This window comes from Aulostomus chinensis, chromosome 1, assembly GCF_037954235.1.
Source record: "Aulostomus chinensis isolate RoL2024-O1b breed Wild chromosome 1, RoL_Achi_v1.0, whole genome shotgun sequence".
NCBI lineage: Eukaryota > Metazoa > Chordata > Actinopteri > Syngnathiformes > Aulostomidae > Aulostomus > Aulostomus chinensis.
The window spans coordinates 56552624-56579114 of record NC_141320.1 but is presented as its reverse complement, the minus strand read 5'-3'; the positions used below and the strand labels follow the sequence as shown (position 1 = coordinate 56579114).

At 44.3% G+C, this 26491-nt stretch overlaps 1 protein-coding gene, 1 long non-coding RNA gene and 3 other non-coding genes across 5 annotated transcripts in view; 3 read left to right on the top strand and 2 right to left on the bottom strand.

Annotated features, from left to right (window-relative positions):
• Window positions 1-1882: 1882 nt before the first annotated feature.
• Window positions 1883-7721, bottom strand: LOC147272331 (uncharacterized). The gene is made up of 3 exons (XR_015117567.1): window positions 7379-7721; window positions 6881-7008; window positions 1883-2096 (listed from the first exon to the last, which is right to left on the bottom strand). It is a non-coding gene; the product is annotated as an uncharacterized LOC147272331 (long non-coding RNA).
• Window positions 7722-10738: 3017 nt separating this feature from the next.
• The window catches only part of LOC147272324 (uncharacterized), a 59395-nt gene continuing 43642 nt past the window's right edge, over window positions 10739-26491 (top strand). The window contains exon 1 of the mRNA XM_086208790.1: window positions 10739-11092. Coding sequence (XP_086064916.1) covers window positions 10817-11092 — 276 coding nt within the window. The 5' untranslated portion in view covers window positions 10739-10816. The remainder of the gene's footprint in view (window positions 11093-26491) is intronic.
• trnar-ucg (transfer RNA arginine (anticodon UCG)) lies at window positions 15624-15696 on the bottom strand. Its single transcript has one exon. It is a non-coding gene; the product is annotated as a tRNA-Arg (tRNA).
• trnas-aga (transfer RNA serine (anticodon AGA)) lies at window positions 19056-19137 on the top strand. The gene has a single exon. It is a non-coding gene; the product is annotated as a tRNA-Ser (tRNA).
• trnal-cag (transfer RNA leucine (anticodon CAG)) lies at window positions 21742-21824 on the top strand. The gene has a single exon. It is a non-coding gene; the product is annotated as a tRNA-Leu (tRNA).

Genomic DNA, 26491 nt, shown 5'->3' with positions numbered 1-26491 from the left:
CTTTATTTCATGTTGACACATTTTGTCCATTTTGCCTCCACACTGTCCTTCATCACAGCATTTAACATCAGGACTGCTCCCAGATCAGCTCCATGACCTCATCCCAGCACCACAGTACCGCCCAAGTTCATCAAGGATGGCCAACATGAGCAGGTCTAGATTCACCTCCATCTTTGGAGGCTGTTGAATTTCCTCCTGAGGACCGTCAGGCTGTTTCCTTACTTTGCTGTGACCCAACAGCAGACAGCAACAAGGACTGTGGTGAACTTGGTAAAATCACCATCTGGAGTCTGGACCAAGATGCTGATGTGATCCTTTGATGAGTTTAGAATCAGTCAGAGATCAATGCTCAGAACCCAGAGATCAGAGACTGAATTCAGACATCAAACACAGAATGCAGAGATCAAAGACAGAATTCAACGATCAATCAATGTGAGGAACCAGCGTCTCATGTGAAGATGCTTCTGAACTCATGAAGTGAAATCCTACCAAATAGAGATGAATGAGTCCAACTGGACCTGAACAGGAGAGAAATAAAGGGGTTGTTATGTAATTGCTATTTATTTCCAGGCCATGTGAGGGTTGGATTTTGTTCGTTCATGTTGAAGTGAACTGACAGTGGGACTGTGGACCTGGGCTGAAGTCCAGCTCACTGCTGGTTTAATAAACCACCTGATTGTTTTCCTATCAGCTCTGATCTGATGGAAGAAACAAAAAGCCAAACTTCATTCGTCCGTGTCCAAACTCCAAGTCTGTTGATGTGCAGCACTCCAGTTATTTGTTTCTTTCCAGACAGAAGCAGGTTGGTGGAGGAATAAAACCTCAAGAGTGAACAAACAGCAATGAGAGAAGTGAATCCTGCACTCAGAGAAGTTGTGTCTGAACTCGCCAACCAGGAAATGCGTCTATCTTCTGTGTGACTGAGGCAGCTGCTGAGAGCTGCGTTTCTCAGCTGTGTGGGGGCAAGACTCTGTCTGGCAGACAGTTGACCTGTCAATCACACACAATGTTGTGGGACACAGACACAAAATGTGAGGTGCCATTTCCATTCTGGGTCAATCAGCTCTGGGACCGTTTTGTCTTTTGAATGAAGAAATGCGTTCATTTTGGGTAGCAGCTTGTAAAAATGCCCCGGCTCAACCACCAGACCTCTGTGTACACTGTCGAGAAAAAAAACTGTAAAAAAAACAGTAAAAAGTCTGACAGCAGAGTTTCCAGATGAACACCGTCAAATTACAGTAATTAACTGTTCCAAAAAATTACATGGAATAAACTGTAAAAATACACAGAAGGTTTCACAGTCCAAACTGATGAAATTACAGTCCATTTAGTGTTGATAAATGTGCATTCAACTGCAGGAAAACAGGCCCATCACGTAAAAAAACATGAAGAACAAGGACCTTTCAGGTTCTTCTCTAAGTTCAGGGCTCTTACTGGTTCATTTATGAAACAAACCAGTCTATGAGCAGGAATTTCCCATTAAAAAAGTTCATTTGACAGTGGAAAAGCAAGCATAGTCCATCAAAATAGCCAAGTTTAAGGTCAATCACTGTCAATTGAAGCTATTTAGTTGTTACTTTATAAAACTGAGCCAACTTTCTACAGTGATTTCCTGTTAGATTCTGGTTTCTCCAAGTACAAAAACTATGACAATGTATAAACACAGAATCTGTACTTTGAACAATAGAGAATTTCTGCATATTTACAGTATCAGTCCATCACTTTAGAGGATTGGAATGTAAAAAAATCATTGGACAATGGAAATCATTTATCCTTTAACGAAACAACTTCAGTGCAGAGTTGATAACTGCACTTCAAACTTTGAACTGGTGTCCACATCAATGTGGAATTTGAGGAGGCCACAGCCACCAAATTTCCCAGAGTTCTTGACTATTTGCAGTCTCTTCCCTTGGAGAAGTCAAGTGGAACTACAAGACAAGGAGCAGAAATCCAAGCTGCTGGTGGACCACGTGGTGCTGTGTTGATGCTACTTTCACACTCAAAGGGGATCGTGCAGGAATGTTCCACACGGTTGACCAAACTTCCATTGCAGAAGAGATTCAGGCAGTTCCACCCACGCCATGCATCCTTGTATGCTGTAAGTGTGAGGCAATACAATACAGTATGTTTCAGTGACATACATTTAGACAGAAGACCTTGGTTTATTGGGTGATGTTTATTGACATGCCAATTGGATTGTGGTGCCAATATGGCTGACTTGGTCGGTGTAAATCTTATCATCACAAAACAAAGTACACACAAATGTTCAAATTACTTTAGTCCCCAAAGGAATTTCAGGCACCTGAAAGTGACTTTCATAAATCTGTGTGTCTGTGTACAGTACATGTCCCTAAAATGGACATTAAAATTATTGGTCCCCAATCTCAAGGATAAAATGATGCTAAAGTGATGTAGTGAGAATTGCTACTAACCTCAAAATGATGCTAAAGTGATGTAGTGAGAGTTGCTACTAATCTAAAAATTAAGCGACAGTAATATTTTAAGAGTAGCTACAACCCTCAAAATGATACTGACAGTCATATAGTAAGATTTGCTAAGAACCTCAAAATGATGCTAAAGTGATGTAGTGAGAGTTGCTTAAAACCTCAAACTGATGCTATAGTAATGTAGTGAGAGTTGCTACTAATCTCAAATGATGCTGAAGTGATGTAGTGAGAGTTGCTACGAACCTAAGAAATCATTCTACCAAAAAAAAAGAAAAAAAAAAGAAATGATCTTCCAGTAATGTCGTGAGAGTTTCTACTATCCTTAAAATGATGCTACAGTCATTTAGTGAGGGTTGCTACTAACCTCAAAATGATGCTGACAGTGATGTAGTGAGAGTTGCTACAAAAATTAAAATGATGCCACAGTGATGTCGTGAGAGTTGCTACTAACCTCAAAATGATGCCACAGTGATGTAGTGAGAGTTGCGACTCAACTCAAAATAATGCTAAAGTGATGTAATAAGAATTGCTATTAACCTAAGAAATGATGCTCCAGTGATGTGGTGAGAGTTGCTACTAACCTCAAAATGATGCTACAGTGATGTGGTGAGAGTTGCTACTAACCTTAAAATGATGCTACAGTGATGTAATGAGAGTTGCTACTAATCTAAGAAATGATGCTACAGTGATGTGGTGAGAGTTGCTACTAACCTCAAAATGATGCTACAGTGATGTAATGAGAGTTGCTACTCATCTAAGAAATGATGCTACAGTGATGTGGTGAGAGTTGCTACTAACCTTAAAATGATGCTGAAAGTGATGTAATGAGAGTTGCTACGAACCTAAAAATGATGCTCCAGTAATGTAGTTAGAGTTGCTAAAAACCTCAAAAAGATGCAGACAGTAATTTAGTGAGAGTTGCTTAATACCTCAAAATGATGCTACAGTGATGTAATAAGAATTGCTATTAAGCTAAGAAATGATGCTCCACTGATGTAGTGAGTTCTACGAACCTCAAAATGATGCTACAGTAATGTCGTGAGAGTTGCTAAAAACCTCAAAATGATGCTACAGTGATGTAGTGAGAGTTGCGACTCAACTCAAAATAATGCTAAAGTGATGTAATATGAATTGCTATTAACCTAAGAAATGATGCTCCAGTGATGTGGTGAGACTTTCTGCTTACCTCAAAACGATGCTGACGTTGATGTGGTTAGAGTTGTTAAAAACCTCAAAACGATGCCACAGTTATGTTTTGAGAGTTGCTACTATCCTCAAAATAAAGCTACAGTGATGCAGTGAGAGTTTCTCCTATCCTCAAAATGATGCTACAGTGATGTAATGAGAGTTGCTACTAATCGAAGAAATGACGCTACAGTGACGTAGTGGGAGTTGCCAAAAACCTGAAAATGACGCTGACAGTAATGTAGTGAGAGTTTTTACGAACCTCAAAAAGATGCTACAGTAATGTAGTGAGAGTTGATACTAATCTATAAATGATGCTACAGTAATGTAGTGAGAGTTGATACTAATCTATAAACGATGCCACAGTGATGTAGTGAGAGTTGCTTTAAACCTCAAAATGATGCTACAGTGATGTGGTTAGAGTTGCTAAAAACCTCAAAACAATGCTACAGTGATGTCGTGAGAGTTGCTACTAATCTCAAAATGATGCTAAAGTGATGTCATGAAAGTTAATGCTAATTTCAAAATGATGCTCAAGTGATGTAGTGAGAGTTGCTACGAACCTCAAAACGATGCTACAGTGATGTAGTGAGAGTTGCTACTAACCTAAGAAATGATGCTACAGTGATGTGGTGAGAGTTGCTACTAACCTTAAAATGATGCCACAGTGATGTAGTGAGAGTTGCGACTCAACTCAAAATAATGCTAAAGTGATGTAATAAGAATTGCTATTAACCTAAGAAATGATGCTCCAGTGATGTGGTGAGAGTTGCTACTAACCTCAAAATGATGCTGATATTGATGTAGTTTGAGTTGCTAAAAACCTCAAAACGATGCTGCAGTTATGTTTTGAGAGTTGCTACTATCCTCAAAATAAAGCTACAGTGATGCAGTGAGAGTTGCTCCTATCCTCAAAATGATGCGACAGTGATGTAGTGAGAGTTGCGATTAACCTAAGAAACGATGCTACAGTGATGTAATGAGAGTTGCTACTAATCTAAGAAATGATGCTACAGTGATGTGGTGAGAGTTGATACTAATCTATAAACGATGCCACAGTGATGTAGTGAGAGTTGCTTTAAACCTCAAAATGATGCTACAGTGATGTGGTTAGAGTTGCTAAAAACCTCAAAACAATGCTACAGTTATGTTTTGAGAGTTGCTACTATCCTCAAAATGATGCTAAAGTGATGCAATGACAGTTGCTACTAATCTCAGAAACAATGCTACAGTGATGTACTGAGAGTTGCAACTAACCTAAGAAATGATTCTACAGTGATGTCGTGAGAGTTGCTACTAACCTTAAAATGATGCTACAGTGATGTAATGAGAGTTGCTACTAACCTCAAAATGATGCTACAGTGATGTAGTGAGAGTTGCTACTAACCTCAAAATGATGCTACAGTGATGTAATGAGAGTTGCTACTCATCTAAGAAATGATGCTACAGTGATGTGGTGAGAGTTGCTACTAACCTTAAAATGATGCTGAAAGTGATGTAATGAGAGTTGCTACGAACCTAAAAATGATGCTCCAGTAATGTAGTTAGAGTTGCTAAAAACCTCAAAAAGATGCAGACAGTAATGTAGTGAGAGTTGCTTAATACCTCAAAATGATGCTACAGTGATGTAATAAGAATTGCTATTAAGCTAAGAAATGATGCTCCACTGATGTAGTGAGTTGCGACGAACCTCAAAATGATGCTACAGTAATGTCGTGAGAGTTGCTAAAAACCTCAAAATGATGCTACAGTGATGTAGTGAGAGTTGCGACTCAACTCAAAATAATGCGAAAGTGATGTAATATGAATTGCTATTAACCTAAGAAATTATGCTCCAGTGATGTGGTGAGACTTTCTGCTTACCTCAAAACGATGCTGACATTGATGTGGTTAGAGTTGTTAAAAACCTCAAAACGATGCTACAGTTATGTTTTGAGAGTTGCTACTATCCTCAAAATAAAGCTACAGTGATGCAGTGAGAGTTTCTCCTATCCTCAAAATGATGCTACAGTGATGTAATGAGAGTTGCTACTAATCGAAGAAATGACGCTACAGTGACGTAGTGGGAGTTGCCAAAAACCTGAAAATGACGCTGACAGTAATGTAGTGAGAGTTTTTACGAACCTCAAAAAGATGCTGCCAGTAATGTAGTGAGAGTTGCTACTAATCTATAAATGATGCTGACAGTAATGTAGTGAGAGTTGATACTAATCTATAAATGATGCTACAGTAATGTAGTGAGAGTTGATACTAATCTATAAATGATGCTACAGTAATGTAGTGAGAGTTGATACTAATCTATAAATGATGCTACAGTAATGTAGTGAGAGTTGCTTTAAACCTCAAAATGATGCTACAGTGATGTGGTTAGAGTTGCTAAAAACCTCAAAACAATGCTACAGTTATGTTTTGAGAGTTGCTACTATCCTCAAAATGATGCTAAAGTGATGCAATGACAGTTGCTACTAATCTCAGAAACAATGCTACAGTGATGTACTGAGAGTTGCAACTAACCTAAGAAATGATTCTACAGTGATGTCGTGAGAGTTGCTACTAATCTCAAAATGATGCTAAAGTGATGTCATGAAAGTTAATGCTAATTTCAAAATGATGCTCAAGTGATGTAGTGAGAGTTGCTACTAATCTCAAAATGATGCTAAAGTGATGTAATGAGAGTTGCTACTAATCTCAAAATGATGCCACAGTGATGTAGTGAGAGTTGCTACGAACCTCAAAACGATGCTACAGTGATGTAGTGAGAGTTGCTACTAATCTCAAAATGATGCTACAGTGATGTAGTGAGAGTTGCTACGAACCTCAAAATGATGCTAAAGCGATGTGGTTAGAGTTGCTACAAACCTCAAAACGATGCTACAGTGATGTAGTGAGAGTTGCTACTAACCTAAGAAATGATGCTAAAGTGATGTAATGAAAGTTAATGCTAATTTCAAAATGACGCTCCAGTGATGTAGTGAGAGTTGCTACTGATTTCAAAATGATGCCACAGTGATGTAGTGAGAGTTGCTAATAACCTCAAAATAATGCTACAGTGATGTAGTCAGAGTTGCTCATGACATCAAAATGATGCTGACAGTAACGTGAGCTTCATCAAGACCCAGGCCACTATTTGTGGTCATGCATCATTGTTGCTGACCAATGGTCCAACTTCATCAGTCAGTCAGTCAGAGACATTAGCATTTGTCGGCCTGGCCTGCTGCCAAAGACTAACACTGCTTTAGTTGATTTACCTGTGCAGCCATGTCACGCTCCTCTCGGCCACCTCCATGGTCAGACGCCAGGTTAAACCAGCCAATGGCGTAAGAATCACTCTCAGAATCTGAAGCGCTCGTAGCTGCAGGGTTTTTCCACACAGCTTCTGTTGAGAGACAAAGTCCATCACTTGATGAACTCTCACCAACAGAAATGTGCAGTTTTCCACTCAGGACAGCTGCTGCATGCTGCTGTTTGTAAAAAGAAGGTCCAGTGGATCCGTTCAGTTCTACATTATTCAGCAGAGAGATGTCACCATTGAATAATGACCATATTTCCTAAAATTATAGCTCAACCACAGAGGGACCAGGCTACTAGAATGACCTCTGTTTACTAGAAGTGCTTCTCCTATGGTGGTGAACTCCTCAGCTGTCAGTGGAGTCAAATCTGTCTTAGAGAGGCCAGAGGTTCCCACACTGGTTCCCTCTCATCATGCAGCCCTGACAGCTGTGTGTGCTGTTCCAGCGTGTTGGCACCTCACTGATGAGTTTCAGGGTTGGCCCTCCCATCTGTTGCTGCACCTGAGCCAGCTTCTCCTTGGCTGTAGTGCTGATCTGAAGGATGTGACAGTGTTCCTGGCTTTGTGTCTGATGATGGAAGTGGGGATCTGATCACAGGATTTTCGGACTCCTAGATTCAGACGATGTGCAGTGCAGACTGAGTGGTGAATTTGGAGCTGTCTAGTGGATGCTGTCATGTTTGGTGCTGCGTCGCTCACAAGACACTTGACTTTGTTGGTGATGGCCCAGTCCTCCATCATGCCTCTTTGGACTGGGGCCAAACTGTCAGCAGGGTGACTTTGTGGAAAGTCTTGCACTCCCAACACATTCATTCTCACTAATGCAGTGACAGGTCAGAGCCAAGGGAGCCTCCATGTCCACAGATGTCCACATGGCAGCTGGACTTCCTTTTTCACTCCTTCCCGTTCCTCCTGGTACTTTTTGGCCACCGTTTGTTTGATGGTCTGAAAATGACACCCAGAGTAAATCAAGACATTGAAATTCAAGATGAAATAAACTGGAGATATCAACGACTGCTTTAGATCATTTCCACACAAACCTTTCTGGTTGGCAAACATATGAGGTTCAAGGACCTGAACCAGTTCCCTGAACCCTTCCCTCTCAACAGTGCTGAGGGGCTGGCAGTCCTTCAGGATGAAATTCAGCAGAGCCTCATCCAGCATCTGCTTCCTGGAAGCTGGATGGTAAAAGATGAAGTAGAGAAGAAATGAATAGGAATTAATGATCAATGAAGCAACTGTGAGTCAGTTGGAGAGTGGCTGTATACCTGAGTTCATCCTGGTGGATCTGGGACTTCATTCTCATGCCTGGCCCCATCATGCCTCAGCACTGAAGAGGTGCTTTTGTTGAGATGAGACGCTTCTGTCCAACAAATGCGACATTCAACCTGCAGAAAAGAACATGAGTCCTCAGCTAAAAGTTCCTTTCTTCATGGTGACTGGTGTTTCTTAGTCTGAGACCACCAGGTTTCCAATGAGGTGTATCGGATACGTTGTTGTGTGCCGCTGAAATCCGTCCAATTCCGGCGTTGTTTCCTCATGAAATATGTTTGCCTTAAAGCTCATGAAAGTGTTGAACCACAATATCGTTCACCATAACTGAGTCAACTTCAAGATAACCTACTTCTACATTCCAGTCCCGGCTGCTCCTGTTCTGCTGCAGTCCAGAAAACAACAACCCGATACAATTGGCGCTCCTTCCCACAGCTCCGGCCCGGATCCGCATGGTTCCGCTGACTGACTGTGAGACGCGCTCCCTCCAGAGTGGCACAGCCCGATGGGGGTCCTTATCTGGCACGGGGGCGTAAGACAGCTGCGACTGGAAAGCCTGGTTTATTCTGCGTCGAGGGAACGCGTTGCTCTGCTCTTCACCGCCAAGCCGCTAGGGGGTGTGGCTTTGTCTTTGTATTGTTTACGGAGCTCTTGTCGGATTCCTTGGTTTTCTTCCGGTCACAGACAACAATTGTTGGCCATTTGTCAGTCTTTGTAGTGCCAAGAATACTCCTTTCTTCGGCTTGGTCCATTTTTTCTTGAAGCCTTCACCACAGAAACTTTGAAAATGGCGGTGTTGTTGGGCTGCGACTGAACCGGAAATGACAATTTGAGCGGACCAATCACAGTCCTCGACGTTGACGTCACCACGCGTCGACGCGACGGAGAAGCATAAATCAGGCTTGATTGGTTTCGAATCTCACGCCAAGCCAGAGAACCAGGTCCTGAATCAGTCACGTGGTCACTGCCGGTCGGCGAGGCTTTGGACGTCACTAAGTACGTCATCAATACGTCATCAATACGCGTTTTTCAAAACGAAATCCTGGATCACTCCACTCATCACTACCGCTGCTACCAGGTTAGCGAGTTAAGGAAACGTTAGCGAGTCTGGAGTGGCACAGAGAACAGAACTTGGACTCTGCTCGTTTTGAAGAAGAAGAAGAAGAAAAGAAGCGGAAGGCCTCGGTCTTTGTCTCCGGAAGGCTGAGTGGCGCCGGTAGAACCTCAACATGTGCGCCGCGCAGCTGCTGCGGGTGTCGGTCCAGGAGCGGATCCTCGCCGCCGCTGAAGACTTCCTGCTGCAGCTGGGAGAAGGAGACTCAGCGGCTGGAGTCCCGGTGCTGAGAGCGCTGCTCACCGAGCGGCTGGCGGCGGCCGCGGAGCAGATCGTGGCTCTGCTGGAGGAAACCGTGGCGGAGTACGAGCGGGAGAACCGCCGGCAGAGGTTGCTGCTCGATGCCGTGCTGAAGCCCCGAGTCAGGCTGGACAGAGCAGGTGAGTCCACCCACACTGACCAGGAGAACCGGTGTTGTGTCGCTCCCAGCAGCATCGACCGAAAGCGATGTCTGTCTGTTTATTCCAGCGCCTCAAAAAACTGCTCCTTTGAGTTTGGACTCGCCAGGTTGGCTATCAAGTGATGCTCCAGTGTAGAATCGTGCCAATGCCAGCCAGCAAGTGTCTCCGGTCCAGTTGTGTCAGCCAGTATCTTTGTGTTTGGTCCTGTTTGGCTCCTCATAACCACTGCAGACAGGTTTCTCCTCCTCTTCATCAAACTAAGGATCGTTCCAGGCTCACTAATGAGCCCCTCCACTCCATTCAGGCCCAGGTTTAAAATCCTGTCAGCTCAATTCTGTCAGTGAGCAAAGAAGTGGAGGAGCAGAACACAAGAGGGGAAGGAAGTCAAGGGTTCACCTGTTGAGGGATTTCCTCTCTGTGAGATTGAGACTGAGTCAAGATGTGAGACAGGACAAGAGAAACTCAAGCTTTGGCTCCTTTGTGTTATTTTTCTGAAATGGAGCACTTGATTTGAACATGCACAGTTTTATTAATATTCTCTTATTTTGAAATGCAGCCCTACTTTTATTAGTCAATGAGACACCATCATACACATCTGCAGTCATTCAAGTATGTTCAGTTTGAAGTTACGTGATAACAGATCTTAGTTGATTTCTGTTTCTGTCTGTTGCTCCACTGTTTCAGAGTCAAATGAAGAGATTTCTGATGTTGCTGTTTGTGTCCTGCAGATGTGGAGCAGCTGCTGGTGATTAAAGAAGAGGTTCCCCCTGAGCTGCAGGACCCAGAGCCCCCCCACATTAAAGAGGAGTGGGAGGAGCTCTGGATCAGTGAGGAGGGAGGGCAGCTTCAAGGGCAGGAGGAGGCTGATATCACCACGTTCCCCTTCACTCTGGTCCCTGTGAAGAGTGAAGAGGACGAAGAGAAACCTCAGTTCCCACAGCTTCATCAGAGTCTAACTGAGGAGAACTTGAAAGAAGAGTCTCTGAGCAGCAGCCCAGTTCATCCTCTGAAAACAGAAGCTGATGGAGAAGAGAGTGGAGGACCAGAACCAGAACCAGCCAGCAAGGTAGATCCAGATCCACTTGTACAACCCCAGACTGAAGACCAGATGTCAGACTCTTCTGAAGCTGAGACTGAAGTCAGTAAGGATGAGCGTCCCTTTAGGTGCTCAACATGCACTCAAGGTTATAGTTACAAAAGTAGGTTGGATAAACACATGAGAACACACACTGGGGAGAAACCGTTCTCATGCTCAGTTTGTGGCAAAAGATTTTCAGAAAAGGCATATCTGAAAAGTCACATGAGAACACATACTGGGGAGAAACCATTTTCCTGTTGTATCTGTGGCAAAACATTCTCACTTAGGGGACATCTGAAAACACACATGTACATTCACACTGGGGAGAAACCAGTCCCCTGCCCTGTCTGTGGCAAAAGGTTCTCAGAAAATGAACAACTAACAAGACACATGAGAACGCACACAGGGGAGAAACCATACCCCTCCTCAGTTTGTGGCAAAAGATTTTCCAGAAAGGGGGATCTGAAAATACACACGAGCATGCACACAGGGGAGAAACCATTCCCCTGCTCGGTATGTGGCAGAAGATTCTTAGATAAGAGACACCTGAAAACACACATGAAAACACACCCTTGAAATAAGCCATTTGTCACAATGTCGCTCTGAAGCCGTAACCAGAGTGAGAGTTGCATGTTGAAGTCCAACTAAAGAATTCATTTCACAAAAAATGCAAAAATAACTGAAATTGAACTAAGAGAAAAATGGGATGTGATCATTAGTAGAGTCTGTGTGTGTGTGTGTGTGTGTGTGTGTGTGTGTGTGTGTGTGTGTGTGCGTGCGTGCGCGTGCACGAGTTTTTAGAGGTGAAAGGAAGAGATGTTGGCTGCTGAAAATCAAAGTGACGATGGATGAGGAGGAAGCAGTGGCCAGTAATGGGGTGTCAGTGAAGAGAGCTCTGGACTCAGGAGCTTCCAACTCAGAGGAATGAACAGCTCCCTGCCCTCCAGATGAGTTATCAAGAAAAGAGCTCATGAAAATATATGACACTCAGGATTTGTGCAGCTGAAGATGACCTGTTGGTTTCTATGTTTCTCTGCAAACGTCAGGCAGAATGTGGAAGAGCGTCACAGCTGAGACGGTTAAAACCTTAGAGAATGTTTGCTCATGTTGTAAAAGTGCTATTCATGCAGAATCGGATGCTTATTCATGGACGTTAAAATATATTTGGGTCAAACCACAGGAGCTGAAGTGTGTACCCTCATGCTCCAGGTTTCAAAGTTGTAAACTTACTTTGTGGTTGGCAGATTGATGTTTGCATATGTTAATTTGAATAATCGGAACTATTTGACCTCAACCTGGGTGCCTATTTTGAGATTTTGAGAATTCTTGGATGTGACATGACTCTACCTCCAATCTGTATGTCCCCTCCCCACGGTGATAAATAGCTGACTGTTCCTCAGAAACATCAGAGAACTTCTGATGCTCTATGAGTGCTGTAACTTCTCTCTCATGCATGAATAAAGTTTGTAAGGTTTGAGAAAGAGACCACCGCCTCCTTTCTGTTCACTGCTCCGCCGGACGACCCCCCCACGCCGGGCCACTTGACCACAATTAATGGCGACGAGGATGGGATCCTAAACACCTGAGGTTACAGACTCGATGCAACGACTCCACTGATCATATAGACTGGTAGGAGAACACCTTTTACCAGTTACAGCAGCAGACTCCCAATAGCAAACCTACTCAGTCCTCCACCTCTGCTTGAGCAGCTGCTGCTGCCAATGATGATCTCCAAAGTCCTGTTCCGTCACTTAGTGAACTGTCTAAGCTTCCTAAAAGAGAGCAGAACTCGTCTGCCTCACTCTCTCCCACTGCTCAATGGAGCCCTGCATTTAAAAGAAGAACTAGAACCTGGAAACCTAGGATACCAGGACAAAAATGTGTGTTAAATGATGAAGGAGAAGAAGTGATTAATGAAGAGGATTGTATCCTAGAAGAGGTAGAGGGTTTGAAGGCCAAGACCAACAGGAAGAGGAAACTGGCACCCCAGACCTCAGACTCAACGGGGCCCCAGACCAGGACCGCCTCTGAACCCATGGCATCCCCCTCAATAATATGACAGCACTTCAGTGTCTTCCAGTGTGTGCAACAATGAAAAAGAAAAACAGAAAGTTGTAACTGAATGCTCTCAAATAACTCTAACTGCTGAACCTAAAGTTGAATTATCAGTAGATGTAAAATCTGCTGAACTCTTAGTGGACACAGGTGCAACAGTTTCCACCATTAATAAGTCAGATGCTATCTGTGTAGGATTAGTTCCTACTTCTGAAAATATAAAAACAGTGGCAATTGCTGGAGCAACTATGCAAAGTCCATTGGAGCACCAGCCAAAGTTCAATTTGGACCCATTTCATGAGAGCATCCATTTGTAATCACTGATAACTCACCAAGTAATCTATTGGGTCAGGATTTGTTAACCAAGTGGCGTGCAACTATTCATTGTTCTCCTGAAGGCGTTCATACCACAGTCCCTGACCATGATTCTAAATGCTTCTTCAACATGCTACAGGCTGTAAATACAGGATGCTATTATTCTCTCATGTACTCCTTTTCAATCAGATGCTGACGGTGTCCTGGATTCAGACGGATGATTTCTTCGCAGGAAAAGAAGACCTGCCAGATCATTCCAGGTTAACAGGTTTACAAGACCTCCATGTAACTCTACATGTTGATATGACAGGAACGGATGTTGCCTGCTTCAAACTGTTAGACCCAAATATGGGATCACAATTCTCTGTGTTCTCAGATACTTTGGCAAGAACCCCAAAAGGTGTTTTCTATTTACCAAACGTTGGAGGTTTGGCTTTGTCACTGTTTCAGGTTGATAAAACCTCGCCCCATATTACCGTGGCTGTTGTTGAAGGAATAGAACCACAGCGACTTGGCCCTATAGCACATTACATGACTCACAATTCCCTGCAGGAAGGGTTTCTTTATGATGACATCATGTACAGCCATTACAAAGGTGTAGGTTGGACTGTGACTGTAAATGGTACTTGGTGTGATGATTCATTCTTTCCTGTTTGCACTGTTGCACTACTGCCCCCTACAGTGGCAGTTCCTCAGTTGTCTCAACTTACTTCACACCCATTGTTACAGGGTATTCCTTCTAAACTCTGGTCTTCCCACTCTAATGAGTGTGGACTAATTAAATCAGTAGCTCCTGTATTTCTTGATGTAAGACCTCATGTTCCTCCTCCTAGGAAACCACAGGATCCAATTTCCAAAGAAGCTATAGAAGGTATCAGAGCAGGAGTGCATTCATTCTTGGAACAGGGAACAATAGTCCCATGTCAGAGTCCATGCAACACTCCCATTTTACTGATAAAAAACCTAACAAAGTTCATACATGGCGTTTTGTGCAAGATTTGAGAAGTGTCAATGATTATGTGGCTCCTTTTTTCCCTGTGGTCCCAAATCCACACACTATTTTAACTTCTATACCACCAAACTCTGAATATTATACAGTAGAAGACCTGTGTTCAGCATTCTTTAGTATTTCAGTGCATCCTCAAAGTTAGTATTTGTTTGCATTCACTTATGAGGGACAACAATATAATTTTACGTGTTTGCCTCAGGGATTCGTACACTCACCTACCCTCTACGCTAAGGCACTTCAAGATGACTTAGAAGACATCATTCTGCCTGGTGGTAGCACACTGGTGCAGTATGTTGATGCTTTGCTCATAGCTAGCCCCAGCAAAGAAGCATGTGAGATTGATACCAAGGCACTGTTAATTGCTCTTGCAGTGAAAGGACCCAAAGCTAGCTTGGACAAGCTACAGCTAGTACAAACAAAGGAGGACTATTTGGGACATGTGCTGAATAAAGGGAATGGTGGCAAAAAGGCAGCTACCTCTCCTGATCTTGCTGTTACCTCATTACCAATGATTACTGCTCCTGAAGATTCTCCTTCCACCCGTGATGTTGCTGCCCTACAAAAAGCCGCTGATAACCTGGACAGAGTTCATTGGGAAACTCATCGTGTTCTTGTAAATAATGTTTATTATTCAGTGGACGGACGTCCTGCTTGTCCTAAAGCATTGCTCCCTTATTTACTTCCAATTGTTCACGGTAAGTCACACGTGAACAAAGGGGGAATGGTAAGAACTTTAAAGTCCTCATGGTACATTAGTGGAATAGATAAAGCATGCGAGGAAACAAAACAAGGTGCACATCCTGCTCCTTATGGTCCTTTTGTTAACTTACAAATAGATTTTGTACAAATGCCAGAACACGGCAGATACCAGTGGCTAAAGCACTGCTTAGAGATTTGATCCTGCGGTTTGGTGTCCCTCACTCAATAAATAGTGACAGGGGAACACATTTCACAGGGCACGTGATGAAAGAAATAACAGATGCGTTGGGGATAAACCATAAACTGCACACGCCGTACCATCCACAGAGTGCAGGCATGGTGGAAAGATTTAACCGAACTTTAAAACAAAAACTCACAAAAATATGTGCTGACAGGAGTTTGAGCTGGCCTGGCGCTCTGCCGATCGCGTTAATGTGCATGTGATCCACAACAAGCAGAAAAATGGGTTTATCTCCCTATGAAGTGATAACAGGAAGAGCCATGAGCACACCTGAGCAAGTAGGAAAGTTTGTAGTTCCTCCTGAAACGACGTTGAGAGATGTGTGCTGGGCTGAGAGCCTCGGTTTGGTTTTCTTTCTTTTGCTGCCTCGAATAAATGGCAGGCCAGCCTTGGTACTTCCTTATTTACTTCCAGGCTCATTCTGCATCTTTTGGGTTGTAATAAGCACCAAAGGAAAGCCACCTTGGAGGATTTCAGTGACTTTTATCAAAGGTCCCACTTGAGTAGGAAATTCCAACCGAGCTGGCCAGGAGTTGAACCTAGAATCTTCTGATCCGAAGTCAGACGCGTTCTCCTTTACGCCACCAGCCCTACAGGAAAGGTTTGTTTGAATAGAAGAAAGTTAACATGTTCATTTGTACTTGATTTGACAGAAAGTTTCAATGATAGGGTGGCATTTTCTGGTTTTGTGCTGCCAGATTTTCTAAATATCAAATTTAGATCATCAAGTTATCACTGGAACACGAGGAGAGAATACAGTAATAAAAACATGATCATTTTAAAAAATATATCATACATGAATTATTTTACATGAAATTATTCACTTTTTTAAGAAGAAAATAAGAAAGACAACCTAAACGACCAGGGCTCTGCACACGACGTGTAGCGACCAGCGGGACGGCTTTGGCCCTCTTAATGACTGCTAAGTGTCACTGACAGAAACTGACGTCTCAAATGGAGACGTGAGGCCAACAAGAAAACCCTTCAGCAGCTTCCTGAACACCGTCTCTCCCTGGAATTGCAGATTATTCACAACACAGTAAAGTGTTGGAGGAGGAACTGTTGCTTCTCCTTCTGCCCAGGATGGTTCCACCTCAGGGGAGATGTTCACTAAATACTCATCAGCTTCTCTGGTCCAAGAATATTGATGTTGGCTCACAGAGACCAGATCCAGAGTCAGAGCTGAGACTTCAGTCCAACCACCTTAAGATGGAGGAGAAGAAGCCCTGATTTCTGGGTCTCACAGTCTTTTTCCACTCTCTTGGCTCCACCCACACAGGGGGCGGATCTATCATCAGCCACATCTGGAGCATCCCAGCATCCCTGGATATGTGGAAAGGGTTTTTTCAAGAATCGCAACCAGAGTTCTACAACAGAGCTTTGAAAGACCAGGAGTTCCCCAAAGCTGCAAGGAGGAACAAGAAGGAGACTTGGAAAAAGAAGGGAGGGAAACCTGCTGATTGTTGAAATCTGGTCAACTCCACAGACAGTGAATCAGAAGAGTTTCTGATGAACCAGGACTGTGGAGGGAGGAGTCAGGGTTTACACTTCCTTGTTGTCTGCATGATTGAACCAGCAGACCTTCATGTTTACAAGTGTTGTTGTTGTTGTGCTTTGTTGTTCTCTTCTCCTCTCTAAGAGAGGCCTCTTAGAACAAGAAAAGTTAGGAAGTTAAGTCACATCAAGTTCTCCATTTATTGAGTTTATATTTTAAAAGTTCATCGTGCAGTTCAATGCTGCGCGATAAAGAACGTGGAAAGGTTTTTTTCGAGAATGGCCAACAAATGGAGTGACAGCAGGAACGGGAGCTCCATGGAGCTCAAAGGAGGGATCCCTCTCAGCTTGGAGCAGTCCTGGGGCCTCATGTATCAATGAGGTTTACGCAAGAAAAACTTGCGTACGCCAGGATCGACACGAAAAGTTCGGCGATTCTTGCGTTGTTTCACTCCAACTCTGGAGGTGCCGTAGAAGTTGGCGGAAAGCCGATTCTTGCGTTAACTGCACTTTGGTCAGTTGGCGACACCCTGTGGCGGTGTTTGGTAACTGACATTTTTTGATTACCGCACATACATCGGGTCCAAAAAGCCTTCCAGCGGGAGATGACAGACCATTCCGGGGTGAGTCAGTCGACCCTCAGCCGGGCCATGCCCTGGGTGGTGGACCTGATCATTGAACAGGCCAATATTAATTTGCAGCAACAGCCGGATTCTCAGATGTCTAATTCTCTAATGACTGCACTCATGTTGCCAGAAAAACGCCATCCCATGAGGAACACGCTTACGTTCATCGTAAGGGTTTCCACTCCATCAATGTGCAGAGGCTGGAGGGATGGACGTCGATCCAGGCTGGGCTGCCGTCCTCGCACGCCAGAATTTCATTTCCACAGTGTGAAAGGGTAAGAAGCTACCACACGATTCATGAAGCCAGATTAATTTATTTTGTCCACTAAATGTTCCAGAACATTTATCAGGCAGTCAAGCTGCTCATTGATCCTCGTTATTCCCCTAATAATGTCCTCCTGCGACTGCAGGACCGCCTGTGTGAGGATTCCTCTGGATCCCTGTGGGCCGGAGGATGCGCCGCTGGGTCCGGGTGGGCTGGAGGACCATCCGCCGCTTGTCGGCCTGGTGCTGGTGCTGGGGCTGGGGGACGGGCTGTCCGAATGCCGCTGGTCCTGGCGGATGACTCTGAGCCGGTGGACGGGCTGGCGCGGGAGCCGGCAGGGGTGTTGCACGTTGGCGGCATGGCTGACGGATCAATTTCTATTAAACATATTGGTTTATTTAAGTGTCTGATTCTGTGTATTTGTTGTCTTTACATTTGTGGCAAAGCAGGTGGAAATGTTGCTAAGAAAAGGAGTTGCCACTTCTCCTCCAGGCTCTTGGAGTCAGCGTGGGTGGTGGTGACAATCCCCCCACAGAGGTGCTGCCCATGACTGCCGCCACCCACTGCTCAAACTCCATCAGGTGCCCCTCTCCCTGACCCCCACCTGTCTGGCCGGCGCTCCTCCGGAGGGCAGCTGTACACCGCTTGACCTCCACCTTGACGTCCTGTTAGTGCCATTTTCCACATTGTTATTTAAATTTAGATTGAAGCCAATTGATTATTGTAGTTCTTCATTTAGTGATTGCGCAGTGTTGAACGTCAGCCAATAACAGGTCCCACCACTGTTTTCATCTCCGTGGGGGTGTGTTGCTCTGAACCCACCTCGTTCACCCTCTCACTTCTTATCCACTCTCAACCTTCATTGTTTATCCTGACACCACTGTACAGGCTGACCAACAGAATCTGCTGTCTCTCCTCCACCTCTCCTACCAGCACCTCCAGCTCCACGCCGTGACCCTCTTTTTCTTTGACATTATTTTGTGAGTGCGGACAGCGGAGACCCTATTGAAATGAATTTGCGTATTTCTTGGTGGGCGTAACGGGGGCGGGCCAGGTAGCTCCAACATCTGCGCTCAATTCCTTGCTGATTGGGATGTATCAAGGAAACGTGCATGGATTCCGGCGTCCGCACATATTGATACATCCGGATCTTTTGGTGCGTAGGCAACTTTGCATTCTTGCGACCGCAAGTTTTTAGTATGAGATCCATGCAAGTATTGATACATGAGGCCCCTGCTCTCTTCCCCCCCAACCAGTCAAAGCAGATGTCTGTTCCCACTGATCCTGGATCTGCTCAAAGTTCCCACCTTTTAAAAGGAAGGTTTTACTCACAGCTGCACAGTGGTGGAGTGGTTAGCAAGTTTGCATGTTCTCCCCACTCTCTCTGGGTCCTCCAGCTTCTTCCCACCATCCAAAGACATACAATTGGGACAAGGCTGACTGATACTCTAAACTGACCGTAGGTGTCTATCTGCCTATCTTCTTTTCCTTAAAAAAAATCTACTGTGCTTCAATGAAGATAAATTGTTGAATATCAATCCTCTACTAATGTTCATGGGAGTGTAGTTGTTGTGGCCGAGTGGTTAAGGCGATGGACTAGAAATCCATTGGGGTCTCCCCGCGCGGGTTCAAGTCCTGCCAGCAATGTTAAACTGCTGTTCCAGAGGAGACAACATCTTATCGTGACATTAGGATTGAGTCTGCCAGTGCTTGGTGACTGTACAGGAGGTCTGTGGACCTCAGGGCCACCACAAGACCATTTCCTCAACTCTCCATTTTGTCCAGAGGTCCCCCAAGTCTGGACCAGTGAGGAGAAATGTGATAGTGGAGAAGTCCTTTTGTTCTTCAACTGGTCCACCTTGATGGTGAGTCTCCTTTTATCAAGGATTACTGAATGCTTGTGTTATTTATGGCATTGTTAACACTTTAGAAAGCCTTCATTCAGAGCTGGGAAGAACCTTTAACCTGATATCCCAGACATCAAAGTGGGCCACTAACTGGCCAGATGAAGCTATGCTAGGCTGCTGTATTCTGAAGAGCTAAAGTAGCAGCTTCTGAGAGGGATGCTAACCTGGATGTGTTCATCTCCTACTTTAATATCAGCGGCCCAACTTGGAGCTCTGACAGCCTCAAGCTTTTTGTTCCTGTTTCTGCTTCAGTCAGCAGGGAACTCCAACCTGCAATAGAATCTTCAACAACAATGGAATAGAAAAGTGAGGAAGAAAAACTAGAATAAACTTACAAAGCTGAGAAATGTTCATGAAGAAGAAATGCACACGTTATGATTGAGGCCAGAAACTAAAACTCCACACCAAATGTACGTTGACTTGTAGGATAATGAACTTGAACGTGTTGAAACAGCAGATCAATGAATCCACTACCACACAACAAGATGATGACCCACTACCACAAGATGGCGTCGCAGATCCTGACGCTCTGTGCAGGAAACACCAAGCAAAACATGACTAAAACGCTCCTTTTTTTCCCTACAGGAAAAACTGTGGCTCTGATGAGAAGAAGGATCCCAGCCTCCTCTGAGGATCCATGGCCGCACCATTGGGTAGAAGGACGATGGGGTCGGCACCAGGAGGAACCCTGGTGTCTCCGATGCAGGGAAGATGGAGCACTGAAGAGGCCACATTGTTGCGTCCTAAAGAGGACATTTGGTGGAGCCTGAGACAGCAAACATCCCGCCCCCTTCATCAGAAGAACCACAGCACCAGAAGAAAGAATCCTGGCAGTGACGACAGGGAGTATCAGGGTGACCTCCTCACCACCACCTTTGAACTTTCAAATGAACTTTAAAAAGCTTTAGAGTGGAGAAGGATTTTTTTCAACATTTTATTGTTTTTTTCGTTTCATTTTCATTTGTGCAATTGTCTGATTTATTAGAAATAAACACTGTCTGCTGGGTTTACATTGACTGTGATTCTCTTTTTGCATGCAAGTTGAAAGTTCTTCCAATAAAAACACAAGTATTTGAAGACCAAAGGAAGAACCCCCTAAGTCAGGACCCTGAGATCAAAGTGAGCGCTCTGATCTCAGAGGTCTGGGATATTTCCCATCCCATGGCCCTTCAAATAAGAGCCCTGTGTCTCTGTCTCAAAGTTTTCAACCGTATTTGTTTGTTAAATTAAAACCAGATGACCACTGTGGTCCTTTTTACACGGTAAGTAAAGCACAGATGCCCTGGTGGACCATTTGGCACCCTGGACTTTGAATCCAGTGACCTGAGTCCAAGTCTCAGTTCCAGCAGGTTTCCTGCAGCCTTCAGCAGAGCTGCCATGTTTCTCTGTAGAGAACTAAGTGATGCTCTCAGCAGGTTGAGGGCACCACCAACAAGTGAGGTATGAACCTCTGACTTCCTTCTTGTCAAACAGGAAACTCCTAATAAGTCATTTGAGTAAAGTACCTCATATTCCTGACATCCAAGTAGTAGTGAAGTGGAGGAAGAAGGTAGGAGATCTCCAACAGGATCCTTCTTCCCTCTGTCCTCCTTGATCTCATGGATCACCACAGTCAAGGGGAGACCCAAGCTCCCGGATGGATCTGACACTCAGGAACTGCTGAGTTTTCCAGTGGACTTTGTTCCATCCATGGTTCAGGAACAGGACTCCTCCTGGTTAACCTGGTATCTTTCCACCCCAACTGTGGGTTTTTGGAGAATTTTTCATGTCATGTCAAGAAATCAGGCTGGTGGGTTTTTCAATGAGAGAAATTCTGGTAACTTAATTAAGTGGCATGTTTGTTGAAGCAGTAATTAACTGATAAATTAAGGAAGGCCTGGCCAGTCTTTGCTCCCAGGTCATACGATGGAGTTAGAAAGTCCTGAATATATCTGGAGTTCCTTGATTTCCTTGTGGTTCATGTTCCTTTTGGCAATGTAGTCTGGAACAAGAGCAAGATGAACCTCCAAATAGCAACAGGTTGATTGCAGGTGATGTCAAGTTGTATTTAGAGGATCCTCCTCCTTGTCTTTGCTTCCATGGTGGAATGGTGAGCACTCTGGATCCAGTGATCCCAGTTCAAGTCTTGGTGGGACCTTCCTGTGTGGAACATGTCCCATGTAACAAACTGATCAAAAGATGTTATGTGGTTCTAATGTTCTGGTTCATTTCTTGTCCTTAAGAAAAATGAAATTCATTTCTTACTGCCATGAATTCAGACTGTGTTTAATGTTAACAATTAAAAAATCCTACTTTGTCAGTGAATGAATTAATTTAATATTGCAGTCTGCAACTTTCAGTTTCTGTCAGGATGGCCGAGCGGTCTAAGGCGCTGCGTTCAGGTCGCAGTCTCTCCTGGAGGCGTGGGTTCAAATCCCACTTCTGACAAAGGACATTTTCTCCACATTCCTATGCATCCACAGTGGTAAATTCCAAACCCAGCTGAAGCTGCTCTCTACTGATGGGAGTGAGTGGTTGAACTGGCAGCAGAAGAGGCAAAGGAGCTTCCCTGTGACGTTCAAACATCGCCTGGTTTCCTCCAACATGGAGCAGCCACCAAAATCTAACTACAAATGTTGGATCAAAGTCTACTGAAGAAATGTGTTTTCTTTCAATTCACATTTTGTCCATTAACTTCATAATCATATCTTCAGAGTTGCCATCTCATCACATGACTAAAGTTTGGGTTCTGTATTGGAGGTAAAATATCCTTCCATGCTCACTAGTTTGCACACAGAAAAGCATATTTTACCGGTTTAAAATCTCATCATGGGATTGATTTACAATATAAAGATGGAACAGAACCATTGGAATCAGATGTCAGGACATTTGAAGGAATGTCAATCTCCTGTTGAAATGTTGCAGTGTGCAGCTGAGGCTCTCTGGCAGTGGCACCAGGAGCCACAATGGCAGAACCTGGACCCTCCTGGAGGAGAACCACAGGTGAGGGCCTTCTTGGCTCCAGATTGATGGAAATCAAGTGTCTGAGGCTGTCAGCAGCCATTAAGTTGATCTGGTTGGCACTGGTATTTGTTCTTGCTGCAGCTCAGGAGTGATTCAGGAGAAGAGTTTCAGAACAGCCAAGGTTGGGGACTGGAATTTTAAAATTTCACCTGGAACCAGACAACCTTGGGAGGTAAAACCTCCAATCCTAGCCACGCAGATGCAGCAGCAGAGGAAGCTGTCATCCACCCTGACAGTCAGAGCATCAAGTCAAGAAAACATCACCATCTTGTAGTTCCAAACCTTCACCTGTCAGATTCAGCTACTTCTTGTTGTGGGACTTTAAACTTGAACACAATGGAATTTGGACAAGGAGTTTTCCTTCAAGTCCAAACATCATCGTCCAGCCTCCAACCAGAGGTCCATCAGTGATCATGGAGCCACAGGTGGAGTCTGGATTCTTTTCTGGAATGAGACGGCAGTGACAGTCCTGCCAAGTGACATCACTGGATGACTGGATGACTCGGGTCATGTGACTGGAGGACACCCAGATAGCAAAGGTCCACTCATGTGTGTCCTCACTGCTCCACAGGTCTGTCAAATGTTCTGTAAAATAGTTGGACCCAGCAGAGCTGCTAGATTAGGAGTTTATGGAGTTGTTGCAGATACCAGGGTCCAAAGTCCAGCTTGAACCTGGTTTGTGCAGTTCTTTGTCAAGCTAGCAGCCATTCTTTTCACTGCCAAGCTAAAGTGACTTCTGTCAACAAAGGTCAACATACAAAAGGATATTTCTACTGGCAGTCCAAGATTTTTATCAAATCCTTTTTCAGAGCTGGAACCTTCCTCTGTGTCAGCTTTCTGTTCCCATCTCTATGGTAACGGTCAGTTCTGACCCACGTCTTCAATCAGCTGGAAAATAAACTAAAACAATTTTCTATCCTCCAAGTTGTTTCCATCTCTTGGTTTCCTTGTCAGGCTTCCTTATCCATGGAAATATTGGTTTGAATATTTAGTTGTGGGCCTCTGGACCTTTTTTTAGTCACTAAACCCTCGATTTATTTGTTTTCAGCAACAGAACTTTAATACAAAGACAAAATGAAAAGCAGAACAAGCCAGAACCCAAAATATGGATTTGCAAGGTCAACAAACAAAAACCAGTCAAGCAAACCAAACCAACAGAAACCAGTTACTGGTTCAAAACCAGTAAGAAACAAACACAGAGGAAAAGTCTGTGTGTGTGTGTGTGTGTGTGTGTGTGTGTGTGTGTGTGTGTGTATGTGTGTGTGTGGGTGTGCCTTTTTGTGTGTGTGTGTGTGTGTGTGTGAAGGTGTGCCTGTGTGTGTTCAGATACATGTGTGACACTTGTGTGTGAGTGTGTTCAGATACATGTGTGACACTTGTGTGTGTGTGTGTGTTCAGATGCTTGTGTGACACCTGTGTGTGTTCTCTGCAGAGATGTTCCCTGCAGCTGAAGCACAATCCGTTTGTCCTGCTGTCCTGACTGCTTGGGCAGTCCTGACCCTCTTTCTTCTGGAACCAGGTCCTGAGTGGGGTTGTGGCTGTGGCTGTTCTGGTTGGTGTTGAGGCAGGGCTGCTGAGGAGGACGCTGGTGTGGATGCTCTCCGTGTTGCTGATGGCATGGATGGAGTGCTGCTGAGCTCTGCAGGTGTCTGAGCAAGGCTGCAGCGTCTGGGTCTCGGGGCATCCGTTCCCTTCCCTCAATGTGTGGCTTGACCAGGGAACTTCCCAGCTCCTCCAGAAACATTCCCCTCTTGCTCTTCTTGGTTGAGCTCCACTCCTGGTGGATGTGGGTCCACAACACCAATGTTTCTATGCAGACACATCAAGGATGCTGCAAAACACAAGAATCCACCCCAAGACTTTCTCTTCAACTGTGTTGAGGTCTTCATGGCTGTGATGATGCAGGTTCTCTTTCTTATTTTCTTCTTAAAAAAGTCAGTAGTTTCATGTTAAATAATTAATGTTATATTAAAAAAGTCATCTTTTATTAATTACTGTTTTCTCTTTTGGTGTTCCAGTGTTAATTTGATGATCTAAACCTGATATTTAGAAAATCAGACAGCACAAAAACAGAAAATGCCACCATATCATTGACATTTTCTGTCATACATCTGAATGTTTAGACTCTTTTTGTAGAAGCCCCTCCCATCTGTAGGGCTGGTGGTGCAATGGACAACGCGTCTGACTTTGGATCAGAAGATTCTAGGTTCAATTCCTGGCTCGGCTGAAAGTGAATGTGGAGCAACTTGTCCTGCCAAAGTTGTCCCCTCTTCCATCCTGAATAACACCTGTCCTGACTGGCAGTCAAAGTAGGCTGAATGCTGTCAACAATGTTCCCTGAAGCGCCCCCCCCCCCCCCCCTCACTCACCAGCCAGTATTATACAAAGTATGATCAGAGATCCCATTGCAAAATGAGAGTGGGCCTGTGGACTCATACGTTTAAACACCCATCTAAATAAATACTGCTTCCGTGCACCATTAAAGTACACAATGCATATTCATACACAAATATCCACATATTTACAGTACAGAGAACAAACAAGAACAAGTAGAGAGTGAATCCTGGAGAGAAAAGGGGAGGTGCATCAGAAACGAGAGCAGATGTTTGAAAATGCTTGATGATTTGAAGATGAGAAAGGAAGTGAGAGACCCAAGTGAGGAGGAAAGGTTGTTCCAATCTGATGGAGCTTTAAATACAACCGCTCAAAGCAGAAGGCCGTCACCACTGATCCTGGATCTGCTCGACCTTCCTGCCTGTTAAAAGGAAGGTTTTCATCACCACTGTTGCAGGATGTGCTGCTGGTGGAGAATTGTTGGGTGTAGATTCATTGAAGCAGTTTGGTGCTGGACCTGCTCTACTAGTAAAGAGTCATGAGAGAACTTTGTTGTGATTTGGTTCAAACAAATAAATTGACTTGACCTGATTTGGTGCCTCAGGAGGAGAAAATTTGGGCACAAAAGTTGGACAAGAGTGTTTGTGGAGGGTGATTTTTTGTTGTTGTTGCAGTGTTGTAAGTCACTGTACCTGCAGCTGAATGATTGAACTTTCTCCAAATCTCCTCAAGATGGTTTCCAAATGATCAAACTGACTTGACTCAAATATGAATGTGCGATGACCAGTTTCTTTGCTGATTCTAGGCAGATACAGAAAGAAATGATCTCTACACTCTAGGTTGGATTGTGAGCTGAAAGGAACTAAAAGTTGTTTCAAGTATGAAGGGAAATTCAAGTGGACACATTTGAAAATAAATCCTGACCAGTGGAGTTGTCTTTGGGACTCCTACATTCAATAATGATGGGTTCTATCCAAGCACCTGAGCACAAACCTACAAAGACGATTATATCAGACATTGAGAGGACAAAGATTGATGTCTGAATGTGTTAGGACCGGCTCAGAGGGGCAGCAAAACCTGGTAGCAGCAAACCAGCATTTATTAAAGTCAATCATCAACCATGTGAGGTGTGGAAGTCAGTGTCAGCAGTGGAGGAGAGTGTGTGATGTGATGTCAGTGTGTGCTGCATGTTGTTGCTGGAAAACAAGGACAAACAAAAGGACAACAACAGGACGCCGGCTGAGCGCAGAAGGGAGACAGACGTCTGGGAAGGTGGGGTTAAACAGGCCTAACTGGGAACACTGGCCTGGTGCTCCCAGTCAGCCTCATGACCAGGCTGCTCCAGACCTGCAAAGACACAAACACACCCACCAACAGGACCCTCACACAGAACGCTGCATAGGACCCAGGCTGGGGCCGTCACCAGTGTCGCCATAGAAACCACCAGCGTAGTCCAGTATTGGGAACATGAACTGTGTTCTAATACTTTTCCAGACTTCTTGTGGAAAAAGTCAACAGAAGGACAAAAGTCATTTCAGCCAACCAGATATTTGCTGGGACACTGAGTTCATGTGGAGTTTCAATGACAGCTGAGAATCAGGCCAGAGGCCTGGATATTCCAAGTCTTCAACTTTTGCTTTGTTGTTCCATCAAGAAAGCCAATGAGCCAGTGAGCTGACAACCAAGAATCAGGTCAGATGGAAAACAACAGACAATAGGAGGTTCTTCTTCTTTCTTGATGGGAAGACAAACATATT